Source organism: Hylaeus anthracinus, unplaced genomic scaffold, assembly GCF_026225885.1.
Source record: "Hylaeus anthracinus isolate JK02 unplaced genomic scaffold, UHH_iyHylAnth1.0_haploid 11982, whole genome shotgun sequence".
NCBI lineage: Eukaryota > Metazoa > Arthropoda > Insecta > Hymenoptera > Colletidae > Hylaeus > Hylaeus anthracinus.
This window is the reverse complement of record NW_026534330.1, coordinates 8,618,132-8,638,525: the sequence shown is the minus strand read 5'-3', so window position 1 is coordinate 8,638,525 and position 20,394 is coordinate 8,618,132. Positions and strand designations below refer to the sequence as shown.

General features: G+C 38.4%; 2 protein-coding genes across 5 annotated transcripts in view; one reads left to right on the top strand and one right to left on the bottom strand.

Moving 5' to 3' along the window:
* Positions 1-20,394, bottom strand: part of LOC128885921 (autophagy-related protein 16-1) — a 645,660-nt gene that overhangs the window by 281,904 nt on the left and 343,362 nt on the right. The window lies entirely within an intron of this gene.
* LOC128885920 (uncharacterized) overlaps positions 1,209-20,394 on the top strand; it is a 104,564-nt gene continuing 85,378 nt past the window's right edge. Inside the window, exon 1 of the mRNA XM_054140303.1 lies at positions 1,209-4,724. Within this exon, the coding sequence (XP_053996278.1) occupies positions 4,358-4,724 (367 nt within the window). The 5' untranslated portion in view covers positions 1,209-4,357. The remainder of the gene's footprint in view (positions 4,725-20,394) is intronic.

Below are 20,394 nucleotides of genomic sequence, written 5' to 3'. Positions count from 1 at the left end.
CAAAAAATATTCTTTAAAAATAATCAACTATGGTTGTGCTCCACTATTTTCCTTAAATAAACAATCAAACGTTATGTCGAATGTGATATAGATAATTTAACGTTTATTAAGGAAATTCCTTCGACTCGTATAGACCTGTTAATTGACAGTTTCGATCAGCATTTTAGTTACTATTTCATATTTTATTTAAATCTTACTTTCATGTATCTCTTTAAACATCATACATCATTTTTAAATAAGTCAATTTATGTTTTCAATGAGGTTATAAGACAATAGTGATTATATAATTTCATATAAATTAAATGTTCAACCATATTTTTTATTCGCAAATTATTTATATTTGCGACAAAATAGATCGATGTGCAAGAAACAAAAATAATCTATCAATATGTATATTGCTAAACTAAATGAACTCTCCAAAATTTCGATATAAATATTTTTCAATATATAAATAATATTTCAATAAATAATATTTATTCAACGAAACATAAAATCGATGGTTAATTCAATCCCGCTATAATCGTAATTCAGCAGATAAACAGGAATACACGAAAATCTAAGCGTTAATTCCGGGTATCGGTAATAATTGTAATACCAAAATTACGTTCGATCCATGAGGGTATGCGCTAATCAAGATTAAACGTAAACTGTTGTTAAATCAAACGTCAAGTGCAAAGTAATTGAGAAACAAGTGTAACAATTTGGGAGACGTAGTAATTACGGGCACTTTGAATAAATGCAGATATCACGTGATTTAATACATAGGGTGTTTCAAAATGAGTGGAACTAGATTCTTGGACTAACGAATAATAAATAAAACCAACGTATAGAAATTTATTTTGACGTTTATTTTGACGTTTTTGACAAAATTGAATCTTTATTTGACAAGATGGGTAAAAATAATTATTTCAGTTGTCATTTAGAATTCGTGTTTAAAAAAAATTGTACAGTGTGAGTGATTTTTTATACACGAAAGTTAATTCAAAAAGTGAACTGAAAATTTGATTGTTGAGGCTGTGTATTCGAACAAGTTAATATTGAAGTTATACATATATATTCGTGCGAAATTCGCAGAGTTAATTACAGCAAAATAATATTTCTAATTACAAGTCATCACGATCAAGTATTAATGTAGTAATTAAATATAGGAAATAGTCCATAGCTAAGTTAATTAAATTGAATTCCATTAAATTCTGTACATGCCTCAAGCAAATTTCAAAATTAATTTTGTGCTATTAAATTTTTCGAAAATTCGTTCTTTAATTTTATTCTATGTTTTCAGTTTCTTTTTTCAAACGTAAAATCACAATTTTTTCGATTATACTTATTTTAAAAGATTCTGTAAGATCGTCTAGTTGAATGTCTGCTTTTCTCGATGTCGCCAAGTCTCAAAACTTCTAATTCTCTATTCAGAAGACACATAAGGAAGTAAATTGAATACGTCTCCGGCAAGAGTGGCTTGTAACGAATGAATTGAATCGGTCAATTGAAGTAGTATACCTAGTAACTCAAACCTGATTTTAACTATAAATATTGTTCTATGAAAACATCTAGATAGACAGTTGATGTTGTCGAACTCTTAGAAATGTCAATACCCTAATCCTGTCTTACAGAAAACACGTCGGGGAACAGTTAAATATTTATTCGTTTTTGAATAGAGCAGCTTCTAACAAATGTTGTATAGTGCAGCTTATTTAATATGTAAATAGGTGTGTCTAGCTCAGACTTTATTTCGCACAGAAAGAGTATTAACCGTCTCGAAGGTGATTGCTGCTATCGAAGACTTCGGAATTTTAATGTCCTAATTCCTTCCTAAGAAGCTGCGCAAGAAATGCACTTGAATAGTTATCTGTCTCTGGACAGAACAGCTCTTAAGGAATGAATCCAATCAGCCAAATGAAATAGTGCGCCTAACTCAGAGCTGGTTTCGTATATAAATACTCTATCGGAACAAGTATCTTAATGATTCCTGTCAGCGAAGTCTTCTGATCTTAAATCTCTTAATTCGGAGAAGACCACACTTGAGGAATAGTTAACGAGACAACTCTCTTTTGGATTAATTAATTACAAGTTGCTCTGTCCAATCAGCCGATCGATGCAGTGTGCATAACCCACTCTCCTAAGTTAACAGAGTAATAGATATAGTTGATTCAAAGTTGACTCGATTTAATAATAAATTGTAATAGTAATCTGTCAGAAAATCCAGCTAAATTGTCATCTACATTTTTTGAATTTAATTTCTCCAGACTCACACTCATTACTCTTGAAGATACATGTTCAATAATAGAATAAATGGTAATAAAAATATAAATTATTTGAAACTGGTTCGTATCAAAGACGACAGAGGATTAAATCACCTAATTTTCCCTTAAGAAGACATGAGGAATGAACTGGAACAGTTTCTTGTTTTTCGACAGAGAAGTCTTTGACTACTGAATCCAACTAACCAATTCGCATGGTATACGTAGCATCGATCAGATACAATATGTGTAAATGCCTGAACCTGACTCACACTTGAATTAGCATAGAAATAGTATTGTTAAGCTAACGCTGAAAGATATAGCTGAATACTTCTTGCCATGTCTTCAGAGCTTAAATATCCCAATTCCCTTTCAAGAAGACATTCAAGAAGTGTATTTTAACAGTCATACGTGTATCTGAGCTTGATCCACTAATTGACACGTGATCCAGGTCTGAATTATCATAGAAATAGTACACTTAACCCAGGCCTTATTTAGGATTCCAATAGAATTCTGTTAGAAAATTTACCTGTCTGCCATTTAAGTTTGGAAGGTACCCACAGAAATGCATTCGAAGTGTTAGATTCGCGTATAATTTATCTCTCTATTACTCTACTCACTTCGATACTTAACAAATCGATCCCTACAGTGAATTGATACAGTATGCTTAACACGAACCTAATTTAATATATAAATAGATAACCCTAACTTGAATTAACATAGAAATAGTACGCCTGACCTAGACCTGGATTAACATAGAAATAGTGTACTTAACCTAGCTATCTGATGTAATATAACATAAAACAGTACTCAATAGATCAACAGAGGATAGATCTTTTGATGCAGGCTAAAGTTCCAATTTCCTTTTCAAAACACATTCGAGAAATGTAACGGTTAGGGAACTTAACGTCACTCGAACAGCTATATCAGGTACACAAATGTTTAAGGAATCAAGTGCATCAGCCGGTTGATATAGTACGCCTAACATATACCTGATGCAACACATAAATAGGTATTCGTGACCCAGACCTGGATTAACATAGAAATAGCATACTTAACCCAGCCCTGGCGTAATATATAAAACGGTGAAGAATACTTCTTACCACAGAAGCTTTCGAAATATAAATCTTCCAATTCCCTTTTAGGAAGACACCCGAGACACGTAACGGTCGCGTGGGACACATGAGTATTTAACAAATCACTCCCATTGGCTAATTAATTCAGTGTGACTAACAGTTACCTGACTCGGTATACACATAGGATTTCCTGAACTAACATTGAATGAGTATATTGAACCCAGCCCTGACGTAATACATAAAACAGTGTTTCGTCAGAAGATTTAGCTGTATGCTGACTACTATCGACGCTCTCCAGGTATAAATCTCTCAATCTCCTTTTAAGAAGACACCCAAGACACTTCAGACACCTGAGACACCCAAGAAATGTAACGGTTACAGAATTTAACGTCACGCGAACAGTTACGATCTTCTCGAGACTCAAGAGTATGTACTTAATAAATCACTCCACGGACTAATTAATTCAATATCCCTGATACAAACTCAATTCAATGCGTAAATAAAAATTCCTGGCTCTGACTTGAAGTAACATAATAATATTAGGTCATCCCACAAGTTCGTACCGCAGATCGTGTTTAATAGAAAAGAAAATACAGAAATTTTATAGCGATGGTATAATGACTTTATGGTTACACTTTTTCACGTATTTAAAGTATATTTCACCAGTGCATATTTGTATTTTTTTTTTTTTTTTTTTTTTAAATCACATACCGATAATAACGCACATACTATACCACACGTTTGATAAAAATGGCAAGTGTCCGCATACTTTTGAATGGCAGTGTACACGAACCAGAATTCCCTTTAGCCGAATGCCTGCTGGCATCGGAGTTCCCGAAATATAAATCTCCCAATCCTCCTTTAAGAAGGCACCCAAGACATCCGAGACGCGTAACGGTCAGGGGAATATAACGTCACCCCAGACCAGTTACATCCATCCAAGTGGACACACGCGCGTATTGCAGGAACGAATCCCGATCGGACAATTGACAGCGGTCGTTTTCCTGTTGCAGATAAACGTCCAGGAACAGGTGGAGCGGAATGATGACGAGAGAGTTCATCGCGACGATTCTGCTGGTGCAGGCTATCGCGAGGCTCGGTCACGTGGCAGCCGCGGATGCCACGCACGCGGCTGACCAGCCGGCCTCTGCGGTCCCGTCGGGACTTTCTGGGCCGGATTACACGGGGCCATCCGCCGGTTCCGACGAGTGCGACCCAGAAATGGTCGGCTTCGAGCTGGTGACCGGTTATGTGTTCACCGCGCCAACGAACATGCTCGAGTCCATACCAGGAACTCTGATGCTCACCGACTGCCTCGAGATCTGTCAGGCGAACGACTCCTGCCAGGCGGTGAACTACGAGACGGGCCTGTGCGTGCTGTTCAGCTCGAACGCCGACAGCAACCCAGGTAAGATTGAATCGTTATCGTATTCGCGCGTGAAACGCCCGATGGTGCCGATCGCGGCGATATTCTCTCTCTCCGGCGCAACAAACGTCAACGTTGGCCAGAAGACTCGGTGGAGTCCGGTGGACGATCAGTCTTACGCCCGATACGTCGACGTTGAACGGTGCCACGTATCCGGGGGATCGTACATATATGTATGTTTCACGGCCGAATAAGGGAATTCCGTTTGAAGCGTGTAAGCGTTCCGCGGAATGATTAAATGGCTAGGACGATGGATAAAATAGACGTGTGTCGTTTGTACGGGGCAGCCATCGCCGCTTTATGCAGCACGTGAGTCGCCTGGCTGAAAGCGTAACGGGTTCGATACGATATTCGGACGGTGGCACGGCTATTTGCTCGTTCGATTGTGAAGAAAGTATCCGTCGAGGAATTTCGAGGTCGGAGAGAATATAGAACGGATTGAATCGGCCCGTATGTAGAATTGCGTATTGTCGAGATGGTGAGGTAAAGGAGGGGGGGGGGAGAGGTCTCGTCTATGCATACAACATCCTCGAAGATTGACCCTTTATGCGTTTATACGGGGACAAGTTCCATTGCTTTTGAATATGGTATGTCGGTAATGGCGGGGGCGGTCCGTACAAAGCAGTTGCGAGAACGGCGTACCGTTTGGAAAGAAACGTGAACTCTGACAGAAGCTATTGGGAACGTTAGAAACGACAGTAGCGGAAACCGTGTACGGAGGATTACTTAGGCTTGGCTTGATACGCGTTACCACGAAACGTTTGAAAGACACGCGCGAAAGGCCGAGGAATGCTCGTACCGAATTCAACGAGGTAATTCATACTTGCGGAGACACTGCAGCGTTTGTTCTGTCCTAACGTCTTACGCGCGAATGTGGGCCTCCTTAGCATAGAAGATCTGTTATACGCAAAATAACATTTGTCTTCTTGTAATGGAAATTGCTGCTATTGGGTCATCCTAACTGTCATCCTAAAATATAAATTCCCCAGTAATTAGGTAATTAGATACAAGAATATATAAAATAAAAATACGTTGCATAGCCACACAAACCAAACGTTAAATGTTTAGTAACTTCATTCATCCGTTAAATTAATTTATATAAAATAAAAAAAACTCCAATAGAAGATAAGAACCCAATAGTTGACGTACAGAAAAATATAAATGGAAATCCATCGCAATTCCATCAATAAAGTTGAATTCTACACTGCCAAACAATCGAAAAATGTTATTTTTATCTAGTTAAAAAAAAAGAATAAGAGATTTCTAGTTGGAGGAATTTTTCCTCGAATGGTTAGTGAGCCCTCGGTTCAACCATTCAACACGTTTGGTAAAATTCTCCAATTCATATGTTGCTTGTCGAACGTGTATACGTATTCGATCGTTATTAATCGTCCATTTCACGGATTATACGGCAAGGCGTAGCGTAATCCGTGTGTATCGATTGAATCGCAGTATATCGCGAATTTATTGTATAGCTTCTGAAAAAATGTACAATTTTTCGAGGTGCTGGGTTTTTTTTTTAACAAATTTTTCCAAACCAAATTTGAAATTCGTGTCAATTTTCACAATTTTTCAATATCTAGTTTGAATCAATCAAATACGTAGATTGATTTCCTCAACCACGTTAAACGAAATGCATCAATTTATTGTTTATTCAGAAAAATATTTGCCGCAAGTAATTGTAAATACTTGCTACAATTAATGAATAGAATTTTATTAAGGTAAAATATACATTGAATGCAAACTATAAATGAGGAAAAATATAACAAAAATAATAATTTTCTTCTATAGAAATATAAAAAAGATTAGATAATTTAAGGATTAGTTTAACTTTTTCTTCAGTTTCCATCGTGGGCAGAAGATTCATACTGCTTCCGAGTCAAACTAAAATCCAATTTCGATTTATCGCCCCGTGCAGGAAACGTCTCGTACATTTAACGATTCTATACCGAAAGAACATTACTTATGGGATAACACTACATAGCCTTATCCGATAATTCATTCAGTTTGAAGCATTCGATTGTACCGGCGTCGATTCGCGATCGCTTTACTCGCTATCTGTCTTGGATTCCTCTAGATCTTATTTAAATTTTTGCAAAGTACGAAGCGGCGTTCGCATCCGCGAGAGGCGAGGTTGATTTTTCCACAAAACGTCGGAGCAAAATATCGAGAGCCCAGCCAAGGGATTTGTCAAGCGCTCCTCGACCTACTCTTTCATCGTATTTCGAGGCGTCGGGATTGAAGACAATTTTAAGCTATTTCGGCCGCGAAGCGTCGCACGGATTACGTGTTAAAGTTTCACCGTTACCAGTCGCTCATTTTTACGCTCTCTCGTCCCGTTTGAGCGAAGTTTTTAACGGTGGGGGAAAAAATGTCACCGCGAATTGTTGCGTCGCGTCGCCTATTCGCCACTCAATATTAAAACGCTGCCTCTGATACCGGCTACGATACCAACGAAAAAGGAATAAATAGGAATAGAACGCTGCGAAGTGAACGTAAAAGTTGTGGGGGAACATTGCAGTCGAGGAGTGCCAGTTGAAAATTTAAGGCTATATTAATTCAAGCAATTTTTGTTGCACTTTTTTTCGTTTATAATTTGCATGCAACGTGTAATTGAATTCGCTAGCATTCTAAAAAGTAATTACATCCGGTATTTACATTTTATTCAATAAAATTATTGCCAGATCGAAGGCAGATCGAAGACAGATCTACTCACGGTACACATTTTCCTGAGCGAACTTCGTCGAATTTGATTGAAACGCGAACTAACTGTAAAGCTGTAACGGAAAGTTTCGTCTTGTTCGGTTGCTAACAGAAATTAAAAATACAATTTGTCGGAATGTTGCGGTGGTTCCCGTTAACGCGGCTGGATGCTCGTCTACGTACGAAGTAGCATTACCGTCGAAACAGTGATCTGAGAGAATAAAGTGCGCCACGGGTAACGTGTTAAAGTGACGGTTCACACGCGGCATACACAGTTAAGAAGCAAGATAATGACCGTAAAATAGGGATACATTACGATAACTCTATTCTATTCAAGGCATTCCAGAAACTTCGATGCTCTGCGTCGAGTAATAGGAGTAAATAGACGTGTATGAAATTATGGTTGGAAATTATAGACTCGGGAATCTTCGAATATATGTTTTATGAAATAAAACCACTTCTTCGAATAATGACAGGAACATTATGCTTGTATATGAAAATACATTTAACCAGATTATTTTTTACAAGCAGAAACTAGTTATAGTGATTTTGAATAATTTGCTGGGCCTCTTCACTTGTATCAATAATGTTGACAAAACATGGGTAGCTCCTAATAATTATCTTTCGATTCGAATTTATGTAAATCAGCCTATACATGCTTATACATAATTCAAATTAAAATTAATTGATGAAAAATTACAATTCATGTTTAGTTAACATTGAGCATTTAAAAAAAAAGGCTAAACAATTTAGTTAAAAACAATTCAATTTATTTCTCTCGTACATATAATACAACGATCGATGAAATAAATGTACTTGCCTCATTGCACTCAGTCGTTGAAATTCGATCTGATTTATCGAATCGGTCGAACTGTCGTCAATCGTAAAGAAAATTCCAATGTCCATTACACCGATTTAATCTGGTTTCCTGGTCGTTTACGCGATTATCTTCGTTAGTATCGTTTATAAATCCTCAGAGGAATGGAGACGGGCGAATAAAACGCGAAACGAGTGAGATGTGAAAGGCAACAGAGAATCTACGTTAAAAGATCTCCCATACAGTGGGATGCAATTACTGCTTCATATTATTCAAACAATTTTTCTTCTTTTAACAGAGTGGTTACATTTTCTCACTCATTTTCGCTGAAAAGGACAAAACGATTCTCCAATTGCGTTGGTGTAGAACGAACATTTACTGGGGAAAAATACATTTTGCTTTTATTAATAAATCATTTAATAATTCAAACTCGGGAAGAAGCTTTCAAGCATCAGGGACAGAATACTATTTCTGGTTTAACTTTCAATCCAGCCGGAAACGCTGTATTTTTAGAATCTTTTAACGGTAGTTTTTACTTGAATATATTGAACCTCGCGAGGTATTATCTGCGAATAACGCCGGCAAGCTCGATTAAGTTCATCGTGGATCGTAATTAATACCGTTCACGAAACTCTTAATATATGTAATGTTGAGATAGTAAAGTGTGTTTAGGCAAAAAGGTAGAAAATATCGAGGGAGCCGGAGTAGCGATTGCAACACTAACTAAGTAATTCAAGCTTTATAGAGAATATCCAGGAGCTGAAACGTGAGCTATTAATTAAAGAACGTAAGTGTACTGTGGAGCCCGGCAAGTATCGCTAATACATACGCGAACGTTCAGTTTTCAAGTAATTTTAGATATCGTAGCATGAAAGTAAAACTAAAACTAAATATTCGTAAAAATAATATAATAAATTAATTTCCTAAATAACAGAATATTGCAAGAGCATCACAGTTTCAATTTTATTATTTCTGAACCCAAATAATTCGTGTTGAAAGGGTTTAAATCGTAGAGTTCTTTTAAATATTATGATGTAAAGTAACTGTTAAAATTATGAATAAAAATTCTTAAAAACATTTCCTTAAATAAATTCCACAAATAATAGAACTCAGTAAAATTATCACCCTGTATTATTAATTTCAGATATTTACACAATTTGAATTATAAAAAATCTGCAATAAAGCCATACAAAACCATTGCAATGCAATAATTAAATTTCATACGTTATTACTGCTTCTTCGAGAAAAACGTAATGGAATTCCGTACGAAGGATGACCCGAACGTCGAAAGTTTTTAATGATTTCAATGATCGCTCGACTTAACGAGCTTCAAAATTTCCGACGGCTTTAACAATGTGCCACGAAAGGGATTTTCATTAACGAAGCAATCTTACGTGGAGTGTGCTCCAGATGCATTTTTATCAAATTCCATGTACGAAAATCTTGCTGGAACAATATGCTGTAACGATCACGTGCATTGTCAGGCAACTCCGGCGCGCTGGTTCCTCATGAATAATGGATACTGGTATAAGTAAGTGTAATGAGAAATGCACTAATTGAATCTTCCGGGGTGTAATTAATATAAACTATGCGTTCGTGGCTGGCCGACTCGTGAGCATTAATTACATGGTAAATGAGTTGCCGCATCTATAGAAAAACGGTGCTATTCCGCGAGGTCTTTTTCGATTATCCGTTATTGTTCCGGTGGGTTCACCTGTTCACCGCGAAACAATACGGAAGAACGTTGAGCGAATTGTCGGTGATAAGAAACGGCGGCGGAGAGGCCACTAAGCGCAAAATAATACGGAATGATATTTTTCAGTCTTGGAACTAGCAATATTTGTTGATACAAATGCTATTATTTGTTTTATAGCAGTTAAAGTAAATATCACAGTTGTTTGCAATTGTTATTTTAAATATTATTTTAAATTATTTAAAATGTAATTCTTTGTTGGAGTTTTTCATTCAGTTGGCTAAGATATGAATTGAAGGCAAATGTTAAATAAATGAAAATAGAAATCAGTACAAGGTAAAACTTATTATATTATTTTTAGAAAATATCCAGAGTTCTAATTCAGAGATACGTTTTCATCTGTTTCTATTGTTACCACTAATAGACGTTCCACTGTATTTATAACGACACCGACGTTCCCTCACCGACGCGAGTTAACAAAGTTTTCCCCGTGTCTTGAAATTCGTAATATCTCTGTCTACTGAAAGTTGCAGCCTTCGATGCGAGTGAGTTCGGAATTGAATTTAAACAATCGCTGAAAAGGGTATGGTACACTTTTACAACAATGAAAACCAATTTCCGCGGATCCCGCCCCGCGAGTACCCCACCCTCGCCTCTTCGAAACGTGGCCGAAGATTCCGCTGTTCTGTCGGGGGATGGAATTATTCAAAAAGTTGCGTTCACTTTCGCGAAGTACATAAATTTTCCAAGTTAGAGGAAAGCACGGGTCATGGTTACGAAAACATCGCGGAAACGAATCAACAAACGATCAAGGAGCTCGTTTTGTTCGTTCCTCGCTCGGTTTTCGCGCGTTTGAAAGCGATATGTGCAAACTGGAACAAATTCGAGCTCGAGCACCATTGTATTGTGTCAATGTCCCGTTGTTGGCATCGACTGGTCGGGGGAAAAGTCATGCACAGTCTACGAAGTAGTATGAGAATGAATAGTTTGCCAAAGTAAACGGAATTACATAAATAATTGTAGTATCAATTCAAAATATTCTTGATCTGAAGTGTTGGATCACTTTCGGCGAGAAACAATAATATATGAAAATTATAACCTACCAAAAATATATTAAATGTTTGGATAGTTAAAAGAAATTATTTAATGAAATACAGTATGTACAAATTCCAGACTTAAAAAATGCATATCGTACTTAGTGTGTATCTTTTCTGAACTCAATTTAATTCTCCTCCCAATTCGAAACTCAGCTACTTAAAACCGATCCGACGACTAAAAGGACATGACACTTTGTCAATAAATACTCCGCGCCATCCGGTTCTTCGACGGATGATTTCCCACTCGCACATCAACCACGGATAATTACCGACATTACCCAAGTGACAAACTTGGAAATTTACGACACCTCGCGCCTCCTAATTAGTTAATTAACGCCATCGGAACCGTCACATGTGCAAGTATAATCGTAAAAGAAAGAAAAAGAAAACAAGTTTCCAGATACGCGACGGATGATAAACGCTGGCAAAGAATAAGTAGAAGGATCGCGACGAAGGCGGCTGCAGGGGTACGAAGATGGAGGGACAAACATGGAAAATATTCGAGGTACCTTGGCGATCGTTTACCGCAAACTTCTCGAGTTATCGAGCCCTGACGTGCAGGTATACCTGGCCGTGACAGCTTGACGTTAACAAAGTACTTTTTTTACTTCCTTGAGCAACAGCCCGCCGCCCCTCACCCATAGTCGATTTCTGTTCCGATAGGTTGGCGAACCCGATGAGAATCAGACGCGCATGATCTTAAGGCTAATTGCGTCACAATGAACGTGCACCGTAAAATCGGTCGTGTCAAGCTTGTTTGCCTCCGCGGTATTTTCGAAGCGTGATAGAGTAGGAGTGTAGAAAAAAATGGGTGAAAGAAGAGGAGCAAGAAAAGAACCGCCGCAGATCGACTCCGTTTTGTTCTCAGCTCGCGGATGACACTAACGTCCGCATGCTTCGACGAGTCCCCGACTCGGACTTCCTGTATCGATGTTTCGCGAGAGTAGCGCCGAGGTTGCGTTACTATTATCGATCTTACGGGAGAAATTCACCGTTGTTACTTTTAAGCAACGTGAACGATACGTTCAGGTCGTTGAACTTAAACTGGAACTTTTATTAGATATAGAATCATAGTTCTTTAGTTAGATTCCCTGGTAAACCTAATGTCCACTCCACTATAATGATAGGACTTCTTAGATTCTTAGATTCTGCTATCAAAATGATTAATTCTAAATAAATCCATCATCAGTTTGTCCTATTTTCTGTTCTTAATAATACTTAGATTGAAACTGGAATACAAATGAATTGTTGCATTCCTCCAGCAACATTCAATTTTAATACAATTTATTACTGGACGTTACTTATAATAAATAATATAAATAGCTGGAAGAATAAACGACAGAAGTATAACAGCAGGAAAGTGAGTGATCACACGCGCGGCATAGTGACAGTGAATGTTCAAGCAAGGTTACACACATGATGTAATACGCGAATAAAAATGTATTGCACCGTTTCACAAGCAATACAGTTACTTGTAGTAAATATTTGTTTCTCATAAAACGAGACCAGCGATAGAGTCCCCCCCGTGTATCGTGGATCATGATCGACGACGGGACAATGACGACACAGCTCGAGCATCACGATCATGAAATTTCCGTACCCGGGCCCCGTTATTGAATGATAGGATCGTTCTACGAGAGACCTAACCGCCGCGCCGTCCACTTACCGTTCCTTATTCGTTTACATTGCCACATTCGTTCCGTGTCTTCGAGGCACCATTCACAATTAGCGCTTCTCAGCATTTAATTGTCGCGATAATTAGTCGCGGTGTAGTCACGAATGGATTGATTTTTGGCGCGAAGATAAAACGAAAATGCAAAATACAGTTATTGTACCTTGTACGAAGTTATGATTTTAGAAAAAAGTACTTTGAAATATTCGATAGGTAAGTACCAATATAAAGTGATGTATATTCACGGAGTGTTTCGAATCAGTTTCATTCAAGAAATAAAAATCGCTACGAGAACATGTTATTCTGCATTATCGATTTATTCTTACGCGAGAGATCGGTACTTTTTGGGTCGTAGGAGGATTTCGACCAGATTCTATATACTCTAGGTATTACGCGACGCGGCGAGTCGTATGATCTTTTCTCCTTTTTGTTGCTTTCGTTTCTTTTATTGGTGCCCCGTTACTTTTGTTTCCTACACCCTTGCTTCGTTAGTTTCATTACCATTCTCGCTAAAGCGGATTTTTGGCACCGAGCGTTTAACATTAAACTCTTATTCCTTGGAATGAAACACCTATTCTTCTGGAGGTACATTTTCTTTCGAAAAATTTGCCTACAAAAGACAAATGTTGGACTTTTTAGAGCTGTTTAGCCTTTCATATACAAGGTCAAATAGGGTTTAAGAAGACACAACTACTTTGAAAAGTTTATTGATTTGAATATTTAGCGAATATAATTCGTATACTACTCGAATACTTGAAAATTTTCAATATCGGTTAATTAGATACTTGAGGTATTTAATAGTTACTTTAATAGATACTTCAGATATTTAATAGATACTTTAATAGATACTTGAGGTATCTAATAATCTACTTAGATAAAAAACTCAAACAATCAAATAATGATATTCGAACAATGAAACAATGATGCTCAAACGCTCAAATATGCAGAAATAATACTCAATTACTCAACGCGGTGCTCGAGTGCGTGCAAACTATACCTACATTAAATTCTTCCATTAATTCGAGCCAGCACTTCCGCCACCTTAGCGACTGACTCTTTTCACTAGCGCGTGCTACCCCGACAAAAGAGACAAAGGGGCGGTTCTGTACAGTCTTTCCCGACTCTCAGTTGCTCAGATATGTATATCCACTCGAAGCACTCAAGCTTGCCAGCGAGTCATTTTTCACTCTTATCGTTTGCCCTTTATTTAAACGTGGAATCGAGTGGGGGCGGGTTGGAGGACCCCGTGCCGAAGCGTCTTCTTCAGCCGATAGAGAAAATCGTGACGGTATCGCGGGGGAACTTTATAACGATATAGGTGGATAAGTAGCCGTCCAAGAAGGCGACGCTGGTCCCCCGTTGGTAGAAGTTTGGCGTTGATGGAAGTCGAGGCGACGGACCCGTCGCGATACGAAGTTGGGCGGCCCTCTGTGTCCGAGAGATTTAAAGTTCGTCTCGCATACTTGGGGTATTACGGGGTTTTGACGTCACCTCGACCGCGTAGACAACTCAGCTGCGAAGTGGCGAAGAAAAAACGACTCCCTCAGCGCTAGGAAATTCTTTATTAAGACATTGTTGACTGGTAATTTTACGCAGAAGCGACTCGATGTCACCGGCTATTATTTCGTAATTGATTGTGAAATTAAAACAATGTAAATACACTCCAATAAACTTTATTTATATTTTACTAACATAATTAATTGAAACGAAGTACTTTACTATATTAAAATTTTGATATCGCCCTGGGTTTTATACATTGAAGTAGATAATGCAAGTGTAAATACGAGTTAAGTCTTGACCGGTCAACAACGTTTGAGCATGATATCTAGCATTCAAACGCAACTCCGTCTAGCGACTCTAATGAATTTCGCAATTAGACGAGATCACATCAAATCGAGGAAAATTCCAGCTCGCGTAATTTACGATCGTTATTCGGAAAACTAAAACTGTCGATCTTAATCTCTGGCGGTGGATCGCGTGCATAATATATTCCACGACTCGCCTTGGCACGGTTTCAGCTTTTGGCAGTGCCGCGAACTCCTAACTGCTGATCAAAGAGGATTACGAGCTTAAGTCGCGATGCAAACGGACGCAAATGACGATTCCGGGAATGATACGAACGGTTTAAATTTATAGGAATAACGAAGATGTCAGGGAACTGCAATTGCATGAATAGCGGCTTAGAGTAAATAGTTTTAGTATCAGGTTTCATTTAATATAAAAAGGATAATATCGAGGTTTAAGTAACTTGGATATTTTATATCAGAGATATAACATACACAGATTACATTTTTAGATGTTCGCAGAATAAAATTTTCTTAATAAGTAATAAAATCAGGATCATTATCGATATTCATTTAGATATTGGGAAAATTTGGAAAAGTCACATCAAATCAAAATGTGCTTAGTAAAAGTAGCATGGAACATACTCATTTACTTAGAAGTATCTGTAATGCTCCCTGATTAACGATAGTCTCCTTTGCAACACTTTCTGTTGCAATCTATCTGAATTTCTGAATTTAATCATCCAAGATGAACGAGTCCATCACAATCTTGCCAAACGTATAAAGGAACCTTTTTCAGGTTAAGGTTTGTTCTAGCCTTGATAGTGGTGTATGATTAGGAGAAAGCCATTGTTCAGTGTATTTCAAACTAGTGTATAGGGTCCATTTATCATATCTAGTCACAACTCTGTTGAGAAATGGCTCGCTTTTTCGACCTGTCAGCAACGAGTTGCATATCGTATGTCATTGTTCCCTGTCGGTGGAAGACAATACACGACCCATGTCCCTTGTCTGTGAATCTTTCCAATTTCATGAAAATATCTTTGCAATGCTGATGATACGAAGTCAAGTAATTTTGATAATCCCTGAATGTTCCTACGCTTCATGAATCAACAGATCAGAGTTATCCATTTAACAGCAATTCTGTTATTGTGGTCGTTGCCTTCAATTCACACAGAAAGATAGTACGACTTATGGTTTCTCTGAATTTAGAAACATAACTTCTTATCTTTGCTAAATGCGACCACAGCTGATCCAACCGGTTTACCCATCTAACGAGTTTACTATTCAAATTAAAGAAATTAAATTTACAAGATAAAAATAATTTCGCAAGTAATCTCGCAAATAGCAACACTTTAGAAGTGCTGTCTTTACTATTCATGGGAATATCTGCACTCCATTTAGAAACTGATAAAAGTGTCTCTTACACTAAGCGTGGAATCTCTGGTTGCACCTCTGATGGGCCTACGTTCTCCAGTTGAACTCATTAGGTTTTATGTCCCCGTTTATACCATTACGATGATAAGAATTCTTCTCTTCTGTTTCTGTTATCTGAATTATTGATACAGTTTAGATTAACGATAACTTAAAATTATCATTATTGCCTAGACGATAACCAGAGGACATTTTGGTCTCTTTTGGTACTTGATAATTTTTAGATATGTTTCTCACTGAAGATAATCTGAAACATGTGGTTCAAAACATTGCCCATTGATAGAATTTAAATCAAAAAGTTTCGTTCAATTTTAATACAATTTATTAGTAGACACAAATTTTGTTCATAGTGAAATTCATTAATTTCGCTTAAAACCTGACAAGAATGTTTCCGCTGTACTTGATTACTTCGCGTAGAAATACAGGGTGTCCCGAAAGTCAGAATCATTCTCATAACCTAAAATTTATTTAAATACGGGTAATAAATCCTATCAAGACTTATGCGATAACCTCTTTCTCAAGAATCGACATTTTACAGCCACCCTGTACACCCAAGGTGCACACGAATCCCACAGCTAATTCCTCGAGGTCATCTCGATGAAAATTTTCAGATATTAATCAGTATTTGAAAGACTATTCCCTACTGTTACGTCGCTCGATATGCAGCTCGCGTCCAAGTTACGCAACGAGGAATTCTTTGTATCGGTATATTCCAGTCATGTATTTATGGTAGCATTCAATCGCGTAAGATGCACGCCGCGATTCCGCCGCGGAATGTTAATTCACTTCCCCAGCAACGACTCGGACGAAATAACAAATCGCTCAAGGGGTATTCGTTTCATACGGTACGGAGGAAGATCGGCCCGCGTAAAAATTGCATTCCGTGGCTGCAATTGTACAGAACGAAAGTCCGGGGCGAAATCACAGAAGCGTTAACGAAAGATCAAGGAAATGATTTCACGATCTGATTGTCCGGTTATTTACTGTCACTCGCCACGTTACGTCGGGTTATTCACCATCGAACGGATAACGGGGCCTGGCCGCATACCACGCGGCCGCATCGCTGCAACACCATAACGCCGCACGTGCAGAACGCCAGGGATGCATAACAGCTGCAGCACCACGTGAAATTGTAAGGGGCAGTTCGCTGGGGGGCGCATGGGGACCCTTGACACGGTGTCCGGATGACCTATATGTGCGCCATTGCGATTTTTACGTATCGTCTCAAAATAAAAAAAGGAGTTGGACAGTCCGGTGTTGTTGTTTTATGTTCGATTAATAAAGAAGGAGTCGAAAATAAAAGGCCTTGGGGTAAAAGGGATGACAGTTGCAAGGAGGAATTTCAGTAGCTTGACTGTGGGGGTTGAGAGAGTATTCTATTAAAGAACATACAAAACATCGATTTTATGAGGTATTTTCGAAAAATGTAGATGTCAAAAAATATACACAATTAACGAAGTTAGGGATATATTCGGAATGAAAAACTATAAGGGGTGGCTCTTTAATTTTGATCAATTTCGTGGCAATCATAATTTGGTCGCAGCCAAAGAAATGAACGTAAATTCTAGAAACTTGGTACGTTTGTTTATACACATATACGAAAATTTCTCTAAAATTGTCCAATGTCCCACTCAATTTGTTTACGAGTTATAGTAAACCCTAAACTTTGATTCCTATCGGAGGAGCCTAAAACATCAACGCCAACGTGTCTAACTTGTCCCCTTTGATTTTCAGACAAATATATGAAAACGACGGGTTCGCGGCGGTGTGCAATGCGTTAATCAGCGACATTAACGTTTTCACGCTCGTTTGGACAAAGTTGCATGCAATCGTCGCTCGCGCCACCCTTCAATCCTTTGGCGAGGACGACTCCGCTAAGTGTAACCTATTCGAAACTAGCGGGGACCATTATTATTCGCCGTTGCGAGCCAAGGGAAGTGACATTAGTACTCGAAGAGATTGCTTTCAGCTGTTCACGTCTATGGGATACGTGTGTAACCGCGACAGTGTGGAGAACGGCTTTGGGACGAATGCGTGTACCGTTAGGGCCGAGCTGTAAAAAGATTGGAGCTCGCCACGGTGTTGGACGTTGTTCGTGATACGACACGCAAGAAAGTCATTCCTCGTGCAAAAGTAAGGTGAATTGGCGGAGTCACTGTTGGCCAGCCTTCTGGTATCGTTCGCTGTTAGCGGTGATGGGACCAATCCAGTGACATACTCGTTAATACGGGCATCAATTCCCACGCGATGCGTCCGAGGAACAAGTACCGAAATAAGTGGCCGTTGGAATTGAGAAGGTGTGTTAGGTGTAGGAGAGCTGAAGCTCTGTTTCAAATTGAAATTAGATCATCCCACGAATTGATACCATCTGTTTTGCTATTCGAATTAATATGTGAAACACACCTTTAAGTGTTATCAAAACACGTCACCTTTCTGATACAGTTATTACATTGTGAAATTATAAAGTGACTCGGTACAAAGCAAATTTAATAAAGTTTTAAGATACTTGAGAAGCTTGGTACAATTGAGACTTCCAGTAGCAAGTCGCATCCTCGAGGTAAAATACTTCGACTTAACCAACATTGCAGCTAACTTCTTCAGGGGTCAACGAGGAAGCAGCGAGGAAGCCTTAAAAAAGCTAGCTGCAATGCTGGGGAAACGTTGGAGTATTTTACTTCAAGGTACACAACTAGAAGCTTTGATTAGGATTAACTGTAAAGAACCGAGGCATGAAAGCCTCAAATCTCTTATTTCCAATCCTTTTTACGAAACAGAAAAAGTTCAGGGGAAAGCCACATCCTTAGATTTGCATGAAGTTAAAACGGTGAACCACGCGCCTGTCATTGACGGGATAACGAAGAAAAAATTTTCTGCATAAAATCGTCGTAGTAGAGAGATGGATTACCTATGGAAATCCTAAACACGTAAAAATATATAGTATGAACCGCAAAGCCTAAGATCTAAGCAGCAGAAGCTTTAAAGTGGTGGAAGCTCTAATCCAGCAGGCGCAGGATTCGAGATAGATCGCTATCAGCCTCGATTGATCAATTTGAGCGACAAATTGGAGCGAAAAGGACCGTTCACTGGTCGAGGAAGTAGTCATACTGCTGATAACACTAGACTCAGGGGACGACAGACGTCATCTTCGGCTGATCGAGCATACTTTAATTCTCCTTCAGGCGCGTTTTTCATACTCAATAAGTCTCAGTAATCGTTTCATTCAATTGACTGATGCAAGAGAATCAATTTTTGACCTCGATCTATCGCCAGCGACCGAATGTATCTCGGACTCATCACTGTTTCTCAGCTGTTCCTTACTCAAAGTCAGTGGATCCTGACATTGAACAGGAGGTAGCTTTAGAATATCTTCAGAATATATTACTTGGCACGTGATCTTCAGTTGAAAGTTCGACTTCCAGCAGAATCTGACCTCCATCTCGCCTGATGATTAAAGGGTATGATTAAGGTCATCCTCTCTATCAACTAAACATCATAGAATGCAGAATGAGTCGATAGCAATTGCCATTTGAAATACCTTGATGAGGACTATTATTTATTCATTTTGCAATAGATTGTTTCGGTGATGGTACTTGTATATGTAGGAATTAATCACAATTAGAATCTGAATGAAAATTGTAGTAAACATTAAGCTTAAAGATTCTTCTTTCAACTAAAATACACTTAACAATTACAACTGAACAATAATACTAGTTCCTTTCTTATTTTTCGATATTTTTCTATTCGGTTGAAAAAAAAACAACGTAGTAGAATATTAAAAAATAACAGTTTACATGGTTCGCAGAGATATACGAGTTGATTTGTTCTCCAACATGGGTGGATTAATTCTAACGACAAGTACAAATTTGTTTCAATGTTGCCACGAACGCGTGACGAGCATTTCGCATGTGCTTCGCGAGTAATCAATCTGGTCACGACAAACCCCTGTTTTCACGTACGATCCGTTGTTTCATTAAAAGCTGTCATATTTCAGCGTCTTAGACGTACCGTACCAAAGAACCTAGCTTGAAATCATCATACAATATGTAGCACGAATATAAGGGATCGTATTTCCCTTACACTCGAAAAAGTAACAACAACGTAACAGAGCATTCACGCAAAGATTTCAACGCAATCTTCGTCTGACAGCACTCAATGTTTCCATGTTAATCACAGTCCTCACGAAGGCTAACTAAATCGTCGTTAAGTGTCGCAAGTTACCTCCCTTATTTCTTAGAACTGCTAGCTTGAAATCACGGATATACTACATGGCACAAATATAAGGGATGGTATTTCCCTTACACTCGAAAAAGTAGCAACAACGTAACAGACCATTCACGCAAAGACTTGAACGCAATCTTCGTCTGACAGCTCGTGATGTTTCCTCGTTAACCACAGAACTCGCGAAGGCTGAATGAATCGTTTGACTACGATACGATTCGCAATTTTCTCCAG